We start from the raw sequence: 21,078 nt of genomic DNA on the forward strand, positions 1-21,078 counted from the left end.
TGCTGCCGTGCCGTTCGAATTCTAGTTGACCAAAAAAGTTGATCAACCATATCAATCGAAAGAGGAGATTTCAAACTTTTTTTACGTCTTGATCCGAACTTCCTATCTCATTCCGTCTTCACATAGCAAGCGTTCAAAACTTCATATGGGATCTCTCAGACCCACTTACGTGTTTAAGGGATAAATTTGTTTGGATAAAATGTTGCCCTATAATCTATACCTCAAAATTTTTATGTAGGGGTTTTTGAGGTCGTTGATTACGAATCTGATATACAAAATGTTGTGCCCCGGTGATGGCTCCAGGGACGTCGGTAGGTATATCGGGATCTTTTCAGCGCCTTAGGAGTTAGGACTCGTAGGAAGGGGCCGCTCGGTGATCAAAGATACAACACTAGCTCGTTCCAACGTTAAGATAATGTATTTTCTTCAGTATTGCCTTCGTTACACTTGTAGTATGATTATGTATGTCGCTCGTTTTCTTGTTCTTCCCGGACGGCCCGGTATATATAGGTCGGCTGTTATCTCCGGATTGTGTTACAAGCTCGACGTGTAAGTCACGCACGGCGAGTAACACACCGGACAGCTGTTTGTCAAACTCTTCCGTCGCTTTCCGATTTTGTCGCGATATTTATACGGAAATTCGTCGTTTGGTTCGGCCAATCGTGTTCCTTGCGGCATGCAGCTCCCACGCTTAGCCGAAATCCGAATACCGGAAAGCGACTCAGCATTAGCTGGCGCAGCGCGATGGTGTTGCGGGCCGGAAGCCCGACAGACCATCAGCGTCTTTTCGATATTTCTAGCGTATGCGGAATTCGAGTCCGCTACGCGTATGCATAGCAATAGGAATCTTGATTTCCTGTTGCTATGCGTATAATTATCGTAGTTGTAAAGGGTACAACAAAAATTTAAAATTCAACATGGCGGATCCAATATGGCGAACAAAATTGTCAAAATCAACTGGATTTGCTTGAAATTTGCTATTTAGGGGGTTTTCGAGGTCGTTGATTACGAATCTGATGTTAAAAATGCAAAATGGAAGATCCAATATGGTTGACGAATTATTAAAAGTAAATTTGCATGAACTTGTTATTTAAGTGTTTTTGAAGTCTGATTAAAAATCCAATGTCTAAAATACAAAACTTAAAATACTAGATGTAATATCGCAGACCACTATGACAAATGTAATTTTTAAAGTTTCAAGCGAATTCGGCTGATTTCAAAAATTCTGTCCGCTATATTGGATCTTCCATTTTGCATTTTTGACATCGAATTCGTAATCAGCGTTCTCGAAAATTTTTAAATAGCAAATTTTAAGCAAATCCAATTGAATTTGATAATTTTGTTTGCCATATTGGATCCGCCATTTTAAGTTTTAAATTTTTGACATTAGATTCGTAATCAGCGACCCTAAAAACCCTCGCATATCAAATTTCATAAAATTATATTCACTAGAAGAAAAGTGACGCGAAAGGTTAAAGTTTCTACATGCTTTTTATATCGACTTTGAAACATTGGGATTTTAACTGTGGCCGCCTCAATAAAGATATTGCATGTCTATGTTCATACTACACACTTATATTTGAAATTGTAGTATAAACAAATACCCTTATTGATGCGGCCACAGCTAAAATCTCAATACTGATCTTTTACGGAGTTGTACGGATACAAATAAAGATGCGGCAAAATTTGTTACAAACTTTTCGAGTTTATTTGACGTGAATTAAAAATTGCACTCAAATGCAGTTTACAACGTTTGAAAGCGCAAATCTTTATCTTTAATTTGCGTACTTGTTAACCTTGTATGATTTTTATTCACCGAATTATTCAACACTGAAGCAAAAAAGGCTATTTTTGTTTCAGTGTTGAATAACTTAGTGAAAAAAATCGTACAACGTTTAACAAGTACGCAAATTAAAAGTAAAGATTCGCGCTTTTGAATGCTATAAACCGCATTTACGTGCAATTTTTATTTCACGCCGTGGAACTTTACAAAGTTTGTAAAAAATTTTGAGATTTAACGCATCCCCATTTGAATCTGTGTAACTTTGTAAACAATCTGTAAATTGCTTAATGAATTATTAGTCTCGAAATTAGAAATTACAAGCTTAAATGCTTTTGACAAATTTCTTATGATTATTTTTGACAATTTTACACTCTTGAATTTTGTCTATTTTTGGGATTCAGAATAGGTGATGCTTTAATTTTGCTGTCGAGTGTATATATACAAAAATCTATCTCAAACAATTATTTTACGTAATCCAACATCTTCTTCTTTTTTCTCTCAACCCCAAATTTTTATCCTTTATGACATAACATTCATGTACTAGATATGTAAAAAACATCCTCCTGCTTCTAAAGTTGTTTCTACATATCCTTTCTTTTAAACTCCAAACCTTTTTCGCAGCAATTCTTTCTTTAATACTCAGTTCCCTAGTATGACTTTTATAATTTCCTTTCCTATTGAACTTGAAACTAAATATTTAAATATTTAGACTTCTTCTAGAACCCTTTTATCCCCTATTTTTACTCCTTGTTTTCTTCTTCTTTTTTATTGAACTCTAATATCTTTAATTTTTTTGTACTTACAAGGAAATGACGTGAATTGCGAAATACGGAGTTTGAAGAGCCATAGTTTATTTGAAACGGCGGGTCAAGGGTATAAAAAGTGTTAGAGCGTTTGAGTGCATGGGCCGTTGTTTCAGAGAAATTTGTATGTGAAGTTTGGCATTCGCCGCGCGGTACGTTAAGTACTATTGCGCGGTAGGTTAAAGCGTGAAGCGCAGTATCTGAGGAGTCTAAGACACACGCTTTCTATTTTATTCGCGTGAAGAAAAGTGTTCGATACTTCGCTGTGCCATTTTTTTTTTTTTTTTTTAACAGCTACATTTATCAATTGTAATTAATTTTTATTATTCATAGCAAGATATTAATCGTTATATGTTATTTGTTATATGTAACAAAATGTAATAATTAGAAAGTTTACATATTTATTCAGATTAACACATTATTTATTATATGCGCCGAAATTTAAAAATATTCTACAATTTGCTTGGTACGCGTCAAAATTAGCACATAAACGCGAAATTTTTAGTAATTTGAATCAATTGTGTTTTCCTGTCAACACATGATATTAAATGTTTTTATAAAACACGTTATTTTTTTATACAATATTCATGGTGTACAGTTAATTTGTTTCCAATGCTTTTATGTAAATTTTCACCCACAACATTGTACAGCAATATCAGAATTGTATAATGAATAAAAATAAATAAACTTGAATAAATATGCAAACTTTCTGATTATTACATTTTGTTACATATAACGAATAACATATAACGATTAATATTTTGCTAAAAATAATAAAAATTAATTACAATTAATAAATGTAGTTATTATTGAAAAAAAATTGGCATCTACCGCGCAATAGTACTTAATGTATCGCGCGGCGAATGCCAAACTTTACATGCAAATTTTTCTGAAACGAATAATTATCGAAAGCTGCCTTCAGGTCTGCGAATAGGGCGAATATACCTTCTGAGCATTTCTACCCTTTTTTATTTCTTTCTAGACCACACAGTTCAAAGCAAAAGTGTTATCAATTGTTGACCTATTTTTTTTTAAGAAACCTGCTTGACCTTCTACCAACAATTCTTTTTACCTCCAATCTGTTCCTCACTATTTCTGCGTAAATCTTGTAAATCTTGCCGCACAAAGCAGGAGAATACTTCTGTGGTTCTCCAACTTTTCCTGGTTGCTCCTTTTATGTAGAAGAACTATAATATTTTTTTTCTGATCTAGTATATCTTATCTTTTTCAAATTAATTTTAACAACTCTATTATCTTACTCCTCAGGCACTTTCCTGCATGGTTCCATGCTTCTATCGGTATTCCCAATCAATATCCACAGTCTTCTTCAAGTTTATTTTTCTAACTGCCATAACAATCTTCTCCATCTTGAGTTTTTCGTCTATTTCTTGTATCCGTTCTGCTTATATTTTCACTTTTTGAATTTAACTTTTTCCTTATGATTGATTTCTTCTCCTTTTAACAGTTCTGTGAAATATCTTCTCCATTCTGTGGTTATGCTATTTTCTATCCAACCCTTGCCTCCTCTCTTTTTATTTATATTTCCACACGTCCACCTCTCTCCTCAGTCTTCTTAGTTCTTCCTCTTCTTCTTCCCTTTTTTTCCTTTTGTGCAGGAAGATGAACAGGAGAAGGAAACGGAAGAGGATCTTTTCACTGTCATAGGGCCTTGCCTCCTTATTTTCTTCGCCATTTTCTTTGTTGCCTCAGTATATTGCCTAATTGCTTCTGCATCTCATATGATAATAATCTCCATTTCTTTTTCTTTCTCTTTCATTTCCTCCTTCTGTCCATCTACTCTTTCTCCAGTTCCAAGCACAATGACATTTGGTTTGAATTCACTCCAACCTTAAATTAATAACGTCTTCACGCAACTTATCATTAACTATTATATAATCTATCACCGAACTATCTCTGACACCTAGGTAATTAAATTTTCCTTTCCAATCCTCTGTCACTGCGCCATTCAAAATATACCAATCTTTATCTTACAACCACTCTACACAATTTCTCCCTCTATTCTTTACTATTTTATCTTTACTGCATCTTACTATCTCACCTTCTATCATCTCTATTTCTATTTTTCTTAATTTCAAATTAAAATTGCATCTTATTAATATCTTTTTCTTTTTTATTTCTATTAGTAATTCAACCATTTTCTTCCTTAACTTTTTCTTTCTTTCCTTACTGTATATTGATATAATACACAACTTTTCTTTTTTTGACTTTATCTCTGTCAAAATCATACCTTCTATCTTCCTCTGGTTTAACCTACCTACTCTTCTGCCTATTCTATTCCATCTTTTTTTTCTACCTATCTCAAAACCTCCTTTGAATCTTCCTTTTTTCTTTTTTTCTCATAACTACACCCTCAGTCATGGCAGTCCAGTAATCTTCTCTTTAACCTATCCTAATTTTTTTTTTATCTATCCATGTCTTACACGGGCTGATAAAATCAAAACCGTTTACGAATTTCCAAAATTGTTAAAACTAAATCATGAGAGTTCTTTATCTTTATTACTTCTAAATTTTTATCTTTATTAGTCAAGCCTGCCACGTTCCAAAATGTTAATTTCTTCCGCTTGTTCAATCTCTTATTACCATTTCTTTTCTAGTTACTAACCTCCTTTCTTATTTCTCTATTCTTTATTCTATTTCCCTCCCTTTCTTCCAATCTCCCTTTTTGGTTTACACAAAATTCTGTTCCTTGCCTCTACGTTCCTCCTCTTTGGTTTCTCTTTCTTCCTCACTTTCAATATCCACCCACCATCTTCATGTCCCTTCTATTCTAACTTTCCTTGTTCCTACTTTTATGTTTCTTCCTTTAGCTCTTTGTTCTCTTGCTTATTTGCTTATTCTCTCTTGCTCCTTTCTTTTCTCCCAACTTAAATCATTGACATCAGTCTATGAAAATCATGCAACCCTTTAGTTTATTTTTATTTTTTATTATCTTTTCTGACCTTTATTTTCTACTCTATTATCACTTTTCCACTTATTTTCCAACCCATTACTTGACAATCCGCTCCTACTTTTTCTTTAATAAAATCTCTAACCTATGTATCCCTCCCTCTTTTATCTCGTTTTATATTATTTGGTATTTCCTTTTATCACTATGTTAGAACGCCTTTCTTCTCTATCTTTCTCCATCACCCACTTTTTTAGTCTATCTACCTTCCTTATACTAAATCCCGAACTTGCCCGACTTCTCGCTGACCTATTACATACACTATATTTACTTAGTCTTTCCCTGTTTATTAACCTCTAGAGAACCTCTAGAAGAGAGAATCGCCAAGGAGGATCATGTGACCAATTTTGTGATTGGCTGGCATCAATGTGCAAATTTTGTACAGCGACGTCAATGTTGTAGTGGGCTCTGTCGCGAGGAACCATCGGTGGTTCGTGTGATGCGTGCCGGTCTTTGAATATATAGACATGGAGGAGGAATTGCATTGTTTTTCGTAGGCCGTAAGTGTGCCCCATTTGTGTAAGATAGGAAGATATACAAGCTATATTCATCCTCTCTGAGCATGTGTTGACTTCATTGCATTTGCATCACAAGTTCGACACTATTCGACATTTTGACAAATGTGCATTGTGTTTTGTGCGGCAATCGCAAGAAATCGATTTTCTATCATGCGTAAATAAATATAAGTATATTATTTGTATCTATTACGTTAAACGTAAGATATGGTAAAATATAGATTAAGTTTTGTGTAAGCGACGCTTGCGTAGAGAGGACGTACATAGGTTGTATACCTTTCTCTCTTGCACAGATCTTGGACACATTTTTAGTGCTATCATTCCCCCTGCATGTCTGTATACTGAAAGGGGCCGGCTAGTGTCGACATCAACGCATTGATGTCGCAATGCAAAATCTGCACATTGATATCAGCCAATCACAGAATTGTTCGCATAATCCCTCTTGGCAATTTTCTCTTCTAAAGGTTCTCTACTAATCTCTGTGCTCTCCACTTCTCTTCCTTCCCTTTCTGATCTCCAATTCTTCCAGCCTCTCTTCCAACTTGTCTAATTTCTCTTTCCATACTTTTCCCTTAACCTTAAATTCTTCTATGTAACTTTTCAGCATCCTCTTTTCCTCTCTTGTCACCTTCATCTCCTTATCTATCTGCTTGATTTTTTTTCTTTTTTGGTTGCTCTTTTTCTTATCTTCCGATATCCTAGATGTCACCTTCTTCCCATTCTCCTTATCTGCAGATAATTTCAATTGTCATCCTATCTTATTGTCCTTCTCGAATTTTCCCATCTTTTTGTTTGCCATAACCTATACTGATTTCCTTTTGATTCTTTCATTATTTTCATAAATCCTTTTCACCTACCTCCGTCTTTAACCGCACGTCTTTTCTATCCTTCTACCTCTCTAAAATACGTCTGCTTGCTTTCTTAGCTTTTCTTTAAAACCTTTCAAAAACTTGCACTTAAACTGGCTCCGTCTCATACGCATCTGCACACTCTCGCGCCATTTAAATCCCGATACATATGTAATATAATAATTATAATTAGAGATAATAATTAAATAAAAGACTATTTGTCGTATAGATGTAACAAAGTAATAAATTCCAAAATAAACTTTTAGGATTTGTCCTGCCCAAAGGTTTGAAATCCATGAGATGGTTGTTAGTAGAATGACAAATAAGAGTGCGAAGAACTCTCACGACTTAGTTTTAACAATTTATTCCCTGTATTTGTTGGCAGGAGTATTATTGTGGTTTATGAATCACGTTCCGTACACTTTCACTTCGGTTGCTGAACATGTCGCGTGGTATCGGGTGCCGTACGTCGTAGCTAATGAAAATAACTCCCGCTGCCGACGAGTAAGCAATCTAATTGATATTGTCACTAATCACAAATTATGGCATTTGAAGTGACTACCTATATGGTCATTACTATGTCAACCGCACGCGGCTTTGATCACTCGCGCGGTTGAAGAATTTATAATCTTGTACTTTTGCCATAATGGGAGCTCGTGACGTGATCGTTATTGAAATGCAAGATTATTGTGGTGACTACTGGAGCTACAACATATAGAGAAGATGGAAATATGACACCCATTTTTATTTTTTTGATTAACTTTGTAATTAATATTTTCTATTGAAGCTTGAACGATTATTTGTCAAAGTGTTGTTTGACTTGTTCTAGACTCAAAGTAATGAAATATTTATTATTTAAGACGTGATTTATAAAAATCTAATGCACTAATCGGTGGAAAAAAAAAGTGGTTGTAATATGACTATCCATAAAAATAATTTTAAAAAAAGTTTAGTTTAAAAGAAACACAATAGTTTGTTACAAAAATATATATTTTTAATTTTTTATTGTTTAGAATTTGCCTGATTTTGAATTTTTCTGCGTTCAGAAACTTTACAAATAGGCTATTGGAAATTTTATTAGAAATATCATTTTTTTATCTTTGTTTAATATTAAACAACCATAAAATAATGTTTCTGATGTTTCTGAATAGCGCCCTTTAGAATGACAATTTATTGAAGAAATATTTTAATATAAAAATTTCGCTTAAAAAATCATATTAACAAAATTCCATGTTACTGTTTTAACTTTGTATAACTCAAAACGTAGCCGAATAAAAATACAGCCGAATAAAAAGTTAAATATAAAAATAATACTCGAGTGTATGTATATTTGTGTAATAATACACTCAAGTTTAAGAATATTGAGGAAATATGTATAATTAAAGCTTAAAAGTGTACCTTGAAAAAGTTTAGAAATGTTCAAAACTAAAAATGCCTTACAACAATTATCATTTATTATGTATTGGTATATTAGCATCACTAAAAGATGTCGGGCTACTAAACGAATAATTCCATAAGCAATTGTTGGAATACGTCACCTAATAATAGAGACAATATAACCATATTGTCGACAGTAGCTATAAGACTCTCTTCTCCTCTATTGCATGTAATAATTAATATGATCAAATTATATTGAAAAATTCTTTATATCAAATGTACGCGCAAACAATGTACAGTAGCGAAACTATGATGCGTTTGATCTTTGATCCTTGAATAGTAGGTTTGACGATCCACGGATGATACGCTTATCTACACCGAAGTACAAATTTATTTTTGTTTCTCACTGTACTAATCCATGTATATATATGTATGTAAAATAAGGAAGCGTCTATTTATAATTTTTAAGACATTTGTCAATTTTCTCAATCCTTTACATTCCAAGTTCAACTCAACCCAGATATATCTCAGTTAAGTTAGAATGCTTAAATATATTATCTTGAAATTTTTAAGCAATCGCATTCAAATTTTTAAGAAATGCATAGTTGTTATTTTAAAAATGTAAAGAAATTACTTTTTTGACCTTACAAACCAGGCGGTTCTTTTAATGAAAAAATGTTTACTAGTAGAAAAAACTGGGAAAACCTGGAATTTTCAGATTTTTTTATTTTTGAAAATGATGGATTTTCATAGGTTTTTATTGATACTCAAGGAAATTTTAGTAATTTACTTTTAAATTTAAATTCTATCTTTTTAACATAATTATTTCCTTGATCTCTTTTTTAATTAAAACAATTTTTGCAAAATGCCGACAATCGATTAGCAATAAGTATGTCATACATATTTATTCTTGTGTACATGCGTTTCATATACATTCTTGTGATATTGTTCTCAATCGGCATTGTGCATTTAAGGGTGTATTCTTGCTTTTGATACGATTTTTGTATTTCTTTTAGGCTTTTTTGAAAAAAAGCTGGTACTTTACCTATATTCTTTGATATTCAAATATTTAAAAAATTTTTTCGAGACTTGCATGAAAAAAAAAACATATTTTTGCAATTATTTGCAAAGGCTTTAGCCGAATAAAGAGGATCGAAATCTCCCCCCTCTTCACCCCGCTTATAATGGATTTGCCTGAAATGTGATCTATCTTTTTGTCATTAAAAAAAACTCAGTTTCCCAAGTTTTCAAGTTCTCGAGCTCTTTCTTATCGTCCATAACCTTGAAAAAAATATTTTTTGGTAAATATTTTTTTTCTCTACGAGTTTTTAATGAATTGATTTGAAATTTGAACTGATAGTAGATGTTATTCAGACACAAATTTTTGTTTTTTATTTTGAGAAAATCCTAATTTTACAAGCCAAAGAAATATTTTAAATTGTAATATCTTGGCTCTCATAGACTTACTGCTTCTTTTATTCATAGTTGCATTTTCATGCAAACTACCTCCTTGATTTATTTCAGAATTTTTTTTCATGAAAACACTTTTGAATACTTCAAAAATCTTTTTTTACTTTTTTTTGGCTATTGTGGTTAATTTTGTTTGTAAAGACTATTTCGTGACTGTGTCCGATAAATTTTTTATTCTCCACGGGAATAGATCATTATCAAGCATTATTAACCAACAACTTAAAAAAATATCATGTTTTAGATTTTAAAAATGACATTTTTACTTGTTTTTATTTTCGTGTATTTTAAGCGAAATTTTAAATCTATGACCGGATAAATTTGCTAGTTCTTATGCAACTAGATAATTTTACTTATTATAATTGAAAAAACCACCAAAAACTTTTTTAATTTCAAAAACAACATATTTCAATAAGTTTCCACCATGCCATTCTAGCGAACACAAAGTTACCGTCATATTAATATTAGTTATAATTTTCCATTCTCAGCAATGTTATATAACACACTTGCTACATAACATTTACATTGTTGACTGCGAAATTACAACATTTGTAACTAAACTCTATAAAATTTTTTTCTTTTTAATGGATATAATCTCTAGATGGATAATATCTAGCTTGGGAAATACCAAATATTTACTGTTTAAATCAAATCCAGCTTTTAAAACAAGAAAGATTATTTATTTGCTGTCTGCAATCTCATTATGAAATAATTTTTCCACAATTTTAAAAATTATTCGACCTGTAGTTCAAAATCAATATACAAAAGAGAATATGTTATATAAAGAAGGATGCAATTCGTTTTCAAAAATACAAACAAGAAACGGGCTTAAGAACCGTATTAGGTATTATATGCAAGGGTCAATGAACATTACTGTGTACTAATACTGTGTAAAAAAATTGCTAGTAGTGCAGTAATAGTTATTTACTATAATGTTCGCCTCGATAATTATCTAAAAGTCATCATATTATTACTAAATGCGTGTCGGATTGCATTTTTTATGTGATGGTCTCATGGAACGATGTAAGAAAACAAAGGTTTTGGATTATCAATTTTGATTGAAAGACTCAAACTGCACAGTTACAAATTCAGTATATTTTAAAAATTCGTCTTTGAGTATTTAAAGGTGTTATATCTTAATATAAATTCTTAATGTGAGCTTGTATTCTAACTTAAGGAAAGGTTTCGTAACATGGTTAAATCTCTCTATCGTAAACTGTCTTTATTTAATCCTGCTCGTACAGTGGCGTTTCCGAGAGTGTACGTTGCCATGCGCCGCTCGTCCTCGTCCTCGATCCTAGATCTGCTGCTCGTTCGCCATCTGCAGGCGACGACTAGCGCTCGCGGTTACAGAATGTCCGCCTTAGGGCGCGCGCGATATGAGTTAGAATTGTCGCTTACATTAAGATAGTTGCGTAACTCGGTCAAAAAAAATCGTAGAGAAATTAAAAAAAAAAACATTTTGTAGGCAAAATGTTGTAGTTTATGAAGCTTTACTTGAATTATTCGAAAAAAATTTGTTGGTCGAGCTGCAAAGTGTCAAAAATACGAAATTTTAAGGAACAAAACAGGGTGTGTTTTTTTACTGCATAAGACAAGAAAATTAAAAGAATTTTGAAAATCTGCTGATAGAGCGTTAAAGTTGGATCTTCAAGCTTCAAAATGCTTTTTTTATTTTTTATCTACGATGATTTTTCACCGAGTTACAGTCATTTGAAAATAGCCTAATTTTGGGTGTCTGAAAAGTGTTCCCTATTTTTTTTTTTGAGTAGTGTATATTCTTAAAAAAATATATATTTCATCTTATTTTCAATTGCACCGTAACATTGAAAGAAGATTCGGAATGGTGAAAAAATAATTTTCAAGAAATAAAATAAACGCAAAAATATTTATTGAAACTATATCTAATGAAAATATATAATTTTACTCTAATAAAAACTTATTTTGAAAAATAAAAACATTTAACGAAATATTTTAAAAAAACAAGACAGTTTCATTGTGGCGAAACAATATTACCTGCAGTTAAGAACTCGTGTTTACGGTAATGAATAGTCGTCAACAGTAATATCTCAATTCGCGGGTCACAAACATATTTTTCGAAGCTTTGAAATTTAAAGTACTTCGAAGTTTTGAAGTTAACTTCAAAGTTCGAAGATTTTAATACCGAAGTTTCGAATCTTCGAAGCTTTGAAGTTTGAATGTCGAAGCTTTCGAACCAAGTCACCAGCCCTAGAGTTCACAGGTACAATAATTGTTTTTCTTGTTACTTTAATTTCAAATTGGTTTTATAGTTTGTAATTTTTTTACTTGTTCAAAATTTGTTTATTTAGTTCTAACTTATTTATTTCATTAAGTTTTCATTTGTTAATTTTTTAATTTTATATTTTGACGTAATATTTTTTAAATCTGAAACATGATATTTTTTAAGTTGTTGGTTAATAATGCTTGATAATGGTCTCTGTTCCCGTGGAGAATAGAAAATTTATTGGACGCAGTCACGAAATAGTCTTTACAAGCAAAAGTAACAACAAAAAATAGCTGAAAAAAGTGAAAAAAGTTTGGGGGTTTTGGGGGTATTTTAGAGTGTTTTATGGAAAAAAAATTCTGAAATAAATCAAGAAAGTATATATATAAGGTACTTTATTCCTTGCGGAGTACACTGCGGACCTCCGCTCCGCTTACAAAATTTAAACCTCGCAATTTTATTCCTCGCATCCCATCCAACACCTGAGAGAGAGAGAAAGATCATTCATCCATCCATACATCCACACTCATTCTCCGGACCTCCGTTTCCGCCGCATTTTCCTCTCTTCCTTCCACACTCTCATTCACACCCAACCACCCTCCTCCTTCCCTCATCTTCTCTAATCTCCTCATCCAAATCTCTCCCTCCCCGTCTTCTCCCAAGACTTCCTCCACCATCTCCTGCCATCCTTTTTCAACCCCCCAATTCGTGCATTCCTCCCATACGTGCTCCCAAGTTTCCATTCCCCCTCCACATATCCTACACTTCCTTTCTTCATTCCCTTCCCAATATCTATTCCCCATCATCCCGTCTCCTAACCTAAACTTCGCCACTCTCTGCCATCTTTGTTCCTTCCATCCCTTCTTTAGGTACTCTGGCACCCCCTTACCTTTCACCCTACCATACCATAAGTTATATCTCGAGCCCCTAATTTTCTCCCATCTTTCCTCCTCCTGCCACCTTCTCTCTCTTGCCACTACCTCTTCCCCCCTCAGCTCTCCCCCCTCTCTCATCTTTTCTATCTCAGTTAGGTTCCAGCTCTTCTCCTCGTAAAAGTCTCTCCTTTCCTCTTCCCATTTACCCACTACTTTTCCTACCTTCGCCCTGTCTCTCATTTCCTCCAAACACAACTTCGCCAGCTCTCCTCCTCCTCCTCCCAGTTTCTTTTCATAGCTCCATGCCCTCAACCCTGCCCTCCCCCTTAACTTTTCCCTCTGCATTTCCTCCCTCACCATGTACCCCGGCGTGTACCTCCCAACCCCCACAATCCACTTCAAGAACCAGTCCTGTATCCTCTCTACCTTTTCCCTTTCTTTCCACCCCCAAATTTCTGCCCCATAGCTAACCACCGTCCATACCAACCTATCAAATAACCACATCCTTCTAGCCCAGTTCTTTCCAAATCTCCTCTTTCCTATTCCCCATACTTCTCTCATCACCACTGCTCCCTTGTTAACTCTCTCCTCTATATGTTCTTTCTGACCCCCATTTGCCATCATAACATACCCTAGGTATTTGTATTTTCTCACCTTTTCTATCTCTCTTCCTTTCCATTTCCACACCATCTTTTTCTGTCTTCCGCCTCCTCTTCTACAACTTATTATTTTCGTCTTTTCTACATTGACCTCTAGTCCCTTTCGTTCTATGTAGCTTTCTAATGCCTTAATCATCCCTTTCATCCCTATCTCCTCCTCTGCAACCACTGCCACATCATCTGTATACGCTAGCGAGTATGTTTTCCTTCCCTTTACCCTCACTCCTCCCCATCCCTCCCTCTCTAACTCCTCATCCAAATCCGCCAGCAATATCGTGAATAAGCATGGGCTCAGAGGGCACCTCTGTCTCACCTCTTTCCCCGTCCAAAAGTTTTCCCCTACCTTTTCCCCCACCCTCACTCTACTTAGGGTCTCCTCCAGTACCTCCTCGCACCTCACGACCAAGCTTTCTCTAACTCCCCTGTCCCTCATCATCTGTATGAGGATTTCCCTATCCACCGAGTCAAACGCAGCTTTCAGGTCTATATATAGCACTACCATCTTGCCTTTTCTTACTGCCACCCTCTTGTTTATCATATAATTCAGCACGTAAATCAGATCAATTGTGCCTACCCCTCTCCTAAACCCCGTTTGACTCGGTGGGAGTATCCCTTTCCTCTCCACCTCCTCCCTCAATCTCTCCGCAAGTACCGCTGCGTACACCTTGTATGCCGTCTGCGTTAGCGTGATCCCTCTATATTCTTCAACCCTCTCCCCTTCACCCTTTTTCACTATCGGCACTACCACCCCCTCCCTCCACTCTTCCGGCAACCCCTCTCCTCTCCACACTCTGTCACATATTTCCCACAGCCATTCCTTTATTTCTTTTTCCCCATATTTCCATACTTCATTTACGATACCATCCCCTCCCGCCGCTTTTCCCTCCTTCAGTTTACTTACCGCCCTTGCTATTTCTTCCCTACTGATATCATCTTCCACTCCTTCTCTTCCCCTCACCTCCCCTCTCACCCTCCACTCTACTCCCCCCAACATCTTTCTAAAGTGTCCCTCCCATTCCCTCATTTCGATCCCTTCCGTGACTCTCTTTCTCTTTCTCCTCCCCCTATTTACTACCCTCCAAATATCCCCTTCCGTTCTTACACCTTCCAATTCTTTCTCCCATCTTTCTCTTTCCCTTCTTTTCCTTTCCTTACAATGTTCTCTGTATCCCTTCTTCATCTCCTTATATTTCTCCCCATTCCCTCCTCTTTTCTTCCACTTTTTAAACTCTTCCCTTCTCTTTTCGTATTCCTACATTCTATATCCCACCATCCTCTCCGCACCTTTTTCTCTTCTCTCTCTACTCTTTCCAATGCTCCTTCCACTCTCTTTTTCAATTTCCTCCAATCCTCCTCAATCACCTCCGAAACATTATCCCTCTTGCCCATGTATTCCTCAAATTTCTTCCTTCCCTTTTCCGTCCACACCCCTCTTCTTTCTCTTCCTTTTCTTTTCCCAATCCTTTCTTCCCCCCTTCCTCCCCCCTTCACGTACACCGTTAATGGCTGATGATCCGAGTCCACCCAGTCCTCCACCTTCATCTTTACCACTTTACCTCTCGTATCCTCATTTCCGATTACATAGTCAATTACAGTCCCCCCCTTCTCTCCAGTATATGTCCATTCTCCCTCCTCATCTCCCTTTATACATCCGTTCAGAATTGACCATCCTAATTCCTTTAAAAAACCACACAATTTCTTTCCCTCTCCATTCATCTTCCCATCTTTTGAATTTCTCTCTCTTTCCCCTACCCCTCCCTCTTCCTCCTCTCCTATACCTCCCCCCTCTCTACCCGTTCTCGCATTAAAATCCCCCCCTATTAATATACTTACCCCCTCCTCTCTCTCCTCCATCCACTCTCTTAATTGTCTCGTTTTTTCCTCTAAATCCCCATTCACGTATACACCCACTAGTTTCCACCATTCTCCCCCTAATTTGACTTTACTCACCTGTAAACCCACCTCTCTCCTTTTCCTATTCTCTTTTCCTCTTTCTATCCCATCCCTAATCCCTACAATCATCCCCCCCATTGCCCTTCCTTTTTTGCTCTTTCTTCCCGCTTCTTGCACCTCCCAAATGTATCCCTTCGGTAATCATCTTTTTACCCTCTCCCATCCTTTCTTCTGTAACCATGTCTCACTCAAAAACATCACATCCCATTTCTTCAATTTCTCCCTAAAGTCCTCCTCTTTATTTTCCATGCCTGCTACATTCCAAAATCCTATTTTATATTCTTTACTGTCCCTCCTTTTTCTATTCCTCCTTCTATCATATTTTCCATTTCCCTCATTCCCATCCTTCTCCCTCTCTCCCACCCCACCCCCCCCTATTAAAAAACCTCTTTCCCTTTCTCCTCCTTTCCCCCTCTCTCCTCCACTCTTACATCTCTTCCCCTCCATTCCCTTAATTGATCTTTGATCTCATCCCATATCCACAATTTATCCTCGATCCACATTTTCATATATCCTACTCTTACCTTCTTTCCTTTTCTTCTATTCCTTTCTGCTTCCCTCTTTATCCACCACTCTACCCTTCTTTCTTTTTCCGTCAAGTCGTCCACGATCCACTCCTTCCTATCCCTCAGCTTCATCTTTCCCTTCATCACATCAATTTTCTCCCTCACACTCGCTAATCTCACCCATACCATGATCCCTCTCCCCTTATCTTTATCTTTATCTTTATTCCCTATCCTCCTCACCCCTTCTACTCTTACTACCACCCCCGTTGCCTCTACTATCTTTTCAATCTCTCTTTTTAATTCCTCCTTTCCCTCCTCCTTTACTCTTACCCCCTTTATAATTATATTCCTTTTCCTCTTCTCCCTTTCCCCCTTTTCCCTTTCTAATTCTAGTCTCCTCATCCTTTCTTCTAGTTCCTTCGTTTCACTCTTTCCTCTTATCTGCATCTGCTCTATCTCTTCTCCTTTATCCTTCTCCCTTCCTCCCGTCACCTTCTCCGCCCTTCCCCTACCTTTCTCTATATCCTCCACTCTTCTCTCCAAATTGTCTACTCTTTTCCTCATTTCCTCCATCCATTCCCTCATCTCCTCTCTACCGTCCCTCAATTCTCTCAATTCACTTTTCATTTCTTTAAAACCTTCCCTCACCTCCCGTAATATCTCCCTTAGCCCTCCTTCTTCTTGTCTTTCCGGCGATCTCTTTACCATATTGCTCCTCTTAAAGATTTCTCTCTCCTCTACTTTAGTCTCCTCCCCCTGTTCACCCTTCCTTTTCTCTCCTCTCTTCAACAATTCTAGCAGTGGCGCACTATTTGATCTTTCCCTCATAAGACTTTCTGCCTTGCTCGGCCTTCCTACTCTTCTCTTTTCCTCTCCGTTCCCCTCTACTTCCTTTTCCCTCTCTTTCCCTCCCTTCTTTCCTTCCTCCATCTCGTCTTTCTTCTAACCTGCCAATTTTCCTATTTAAAATATTTACTAGAATGACTCTTTTTTATATTTAAGATTATCACTTTTAATCTAAGAGAACAAATCAATTAAATGTAAAAATACCAAATTATATGTTAAGATATTATATTGGATACTCAGTAGATTACTCCAATTCAAAATTTCCCGCGACTGCACTAACTCTCTCCTGCTATGCTTCTCACTTTTACCGCCCGATGTCGCTACCCTCCCTCTTTTCTGCTTCCTCTCTTTTCTCTATACCTACTATCCCGTCTAACCTCCAAATCCCGTCCCAACCCTACTATCACTCCTGTCTCCCTATTCCCTTACCCCTGTCCTATCCCTTATTCTCCCAACTCCACCTGCTACTTCTCCGTCCCCTCACCCCCTCACACTCCAATCCTGCCCTTCTTCTTCTCAAAAACACACTCTCACCAAACACTCTTACAAACACACGACTATCACTCTCGCTACCGGAAACGGAAGTCCAATCAAGAAAGTAATTTGCACGAAAATGCAACTATGAATAAAATATAGAGGCAGCAAGTATTATGAGAGCCGAGATATTACAATTTGAAATATTTTTTCAGTTTGTAAAATTAGGATTTTCTGTCAAAATGGAAAACAAAAATTTGTGGTTATATGTCCAAATAACATCTACTACAAGTTGAAATTTCAAATCAATTCATTAAAAACTCATAGAGAAAAAATTATTTACCAAAACATATTTTTTTTAAAGTTATGGACGATAGAAAAAAGCTCGAGGACTTGAAAACTTGGGAAACTAATTTTTTTTTAATGACAAAAAGATGGGTCAAATTTTAGACAAATCCATTGTGGTGGGGGGGATTTTGACCTTTCTTATTTGGTTAAAGCCTTTGTATTAAAAGTATGCCAGTTTGCTTTTGCTATGATTTACGTAGGTTGCTTTAAAAGTTTTGCGCACGACAAAAATCATTATTATTATTAATTATTTTAATGAAATTTTTTTTATTGTTTTTTCAAATCACTTTTATGATCTATGCAATTTAGTAGAACTAGAACGTTGAGCCCATTGTTCTATAGCTATCTTAGAAACGAAATTTTTATAGGCTTTTGATGTGTTAAAGTCAATCCGTATTTTGCTTTTGATGAATGGAAATAGGAAGGTGTCAGGACGAGTCTATAAGGCGGATAAATCATCAATTCTACTTGTAAAACGGCTGAAAATTTTGTTGTTTTAGAAGGTTTTGATACAGGATTCGTCCTCTGGTTGTTTCTCATGCACTTTTTCTAACACAACTGGTAAACAAATGGTGGAATTTTATTCGACATTGACTGTACGACGATTCTCTAATGGAATAGTGGCAACATAACTCGTGTGTCTGAAGAAAGAAGCCATTATTTTCTTTTTAGAACTTCGTCCGCGTTCATTTTCGTTGGTTTTTCTTTATCTTAAAAGACCCACAGCCGATTGTCACTTGCTTTCTTGTTCGTAACAATAAATTTAAGTTTCGTCATCTATTTCGATATCATACACTGATTTTGACTGATCTTAGTTGACTAAATTTTTTAAGTAGTTTCTTGCATTAATCCACACGCGTGCTTTTTAGCTTGTGTTAAATTGTGCGCTATTTACCTAGTGCAAAGCTTTCTAACTGCAAGATAATTCTGACTTGATTGATTTGGGTCATACCTATACCCAAGGATGCCTGAATATCCCTGTATGATAATGTTACACCCGTGGGTAAGCACGTACACTCGCGGAACTTAATAAATATTTACGCTCGCGCTTTTACGTCATGCACGTTCGCTGAGGACACTTATTACACCGCCAGAACTGAAGCCATAACAGGAAACAAACGGCTGTCAATAAACAATTTTCAATAAAATGTCGATTTTCAAAGCCAGCTGATCTCAAACCCGTCCATCAGGGCGTAACAATAATAACAGTAGTTATTTGTCTTTATCATGGTGCGCATGATTTTTTCTGGAGTGACTACAGTGGCAGGCCATTTTTCACGATGCTTATCCTTGAGCGAAACATATACACGCTGGAACTTGTTGAACCACCGTTAAATAGTTGCTAAGGATGGTGCTTTATCATCAAACAATCGCTTGATTTTATTGTGAAGTTAGTCTGTTTTTAAAATTGTAAAAAATTATGACTCGTGTATTAATTGTATTTTTCAGAAAACTGATTTTATTTGTAAAATTCTCACCAAATAGTAAGAATGTGGGTTAATAATCTATCACAGCTGTTCAGCATAACAGATGTTAGAGAATCTGAACAAAATTTTACTGATATATTACGGAAACTATCTGAACCGCAAAACTTAAAGTAATCTGTGTAAGATATAAAAATTATCTGAAGCAAAAAATTTTTAATCTAGATGTAAACTAGGAATATAAAATTATATAGTTTTTGTTCGAATTGCAATCAAGTAAAAAATTTATTTTTATCAAAAAATTAATTTCATAAAGTGTTTAAAAAGAATCCATTTTCTTGGCTTTTTTAAATTCTTTCTGAAAAACTCGAAAGATTAGAATTTTTTTATTTTAGGTTGGATGAGAGAGGAAAATATTGTAAATATCTTTTAAAAATATTGAGTCAATTAAATTAAAATTAGATGAATGATAACAGTTTTGAAAAAATTATTATAATGGAACATTAATCCCAGAGAAATTTTAAGCATTCTAAGAGAATTTTGAGCATTTCTAAGAAATCTGACGTGATAGAGCAATTTGCTTACCAGATTCGTGTTTAGCGCGCAAAAATACAATGGAAAATGCTAACTTTTATTGAAACAACAGAAAAGAAGTCTAAAAATGGCGCCCTGTGTTACGAGAAACCATCACTTTCAACTCTTTATATCTCCGGAATCGCGCTTATGCTCATTTCAAAATTTCTCTGAGATTAATGTTCTATTATATAGTACTATTTGGCATAAAAGAAAGTTTGAAATTCAAGCTCCAAGAAATGGGCCAAATTTGGGGGTACTCTTTGAGTAAACACTCTGAATTTAATTTTAAAATAATGTAAATAATAAATTAAATATATCTATATTATAGTGGTCAAGTAGAAAAGCGTATGTTAGATGGCACAGTTGAAGTATTATTTCCGGATGGAACGATAGCGCAAACTTTTATTAACGGCGACAAGATTTTGTCCTTACCAAATGGCCAAAGAGAAATTCATACAAAAGAATACAAGGTAAACAAGTGTTTATCTTTTTATACTTCTTAAATTTCGAATATATTATTCTGATTTTATTTAACGCATGTTTTGTTTTTTTTATACAATTATATAAATCTGCAAATTTTGGCATCATTATTTGTTAAATGACATTTGAATATTCCAGAGACGAGAATATCCTGATGGTACTGTAAAACTAGTTTATACGGATGGTACCCAAGAAACACGTTACTCCAGTGGAAGAAAACGATTAAAAGATAAAGATGGCAATCTTTTGATGGATTCATACGACATATAAAATTTTCCATTAATATTTTAAAATAGAATTTACTATAAACGAATTAAATATATATATATATATATGAATTATAAAAATATGTTGGTATAATGTTATTCACAGTTTATCACAGTGACTGAGACATTGTAAATGATTGATGTATTGTAATTATTTTTATAAGAATTTAATGCTAATTTATAAGAAGTGAATAAAGCAAGACTGAGAATTTTATATATACAATATCTTATTTAACTCTACAACCAATATAATTGATAGGATGGTAGTGTGAATTTATCAATCATTTTGACAAGAATTTATTGAGATGGAAGAAGATGAAGTGTTATGTTCCAAATCAATATATTTTTATTGTTACGTCCAACCTTAAAGGAAAGATGGTTAAGGTAAGGTTATCTGGAATATAGGGAAGGCAGGGAAGGATGCAACAGAATCCTTAAACTCGTGGTTGTACTACAACGGACGTACGACACGAGGGCAAACGCACTTTTATACGACTCTGGAAATTGGATCAGGGTGTCACGACATGCCTTTTCGAGAGTCGTGCGATCGTCGGTCCTTTTTTGAGTCAGAGAATATAATCTCTTTAACTCAAGATCGGACTTTGCGTGATCTTTTACTAGGAGGAAGCGTTCAACGAGACGGATTAATTTAAGAAGGAAATGAAATA

At 35.2% G+C, this 21,078-nt stretch overlaps 1 protein-coding gene across 3 annotated transcripts in view; it reads left to right on the forward strand.

The window, feature by feature from the left end:
• Positions 1-20,624, forward strand: part of LOC105203931 (centromere-associated protein E) — an 81,189-nt gene extending 60,565 nt beyond the window's left edge. For 2 of the 3 annotated variants that reach the window (XM_026139930.2, XM_039457277.1), the window contains exons 4-5: positions 19,993-20,134; positions 20,283-20,624. In XM_026139930.2, coding sequence (XP_025995715.1) covers positions 19,993-20,134; positions 20,283-20,414 — 274 coding nt within the window. In that variant the 3' untranslated portion in view covers positions 20,415-20,624. Of the gene's footprint in view, positions 1-19,113; positions 19,271-19,992; positions 20,135-20,282 lie in introns of those variants that run through there. The other variant, XR_005576294.1, reaches the window with a different exon arrangement.
• The last annotated feature ends 454 nt before the right edge of the window (positions 20,625-21,078 follow it).

Source organism: Solenopsis invicta, chromosome 14 (genome assembly GCF_016802725.1).
Source record: "Solenopsis invicta isolate M01_SB chromosome 14, UNIL_Sinv_3.0, whole genome shotgun sequence".
NCBI lineage: Eukaryota > Metazoa > Arthropoda > Insecta > Hymenoptera > Formicidae > Solenopsis > Solenopsis invicta.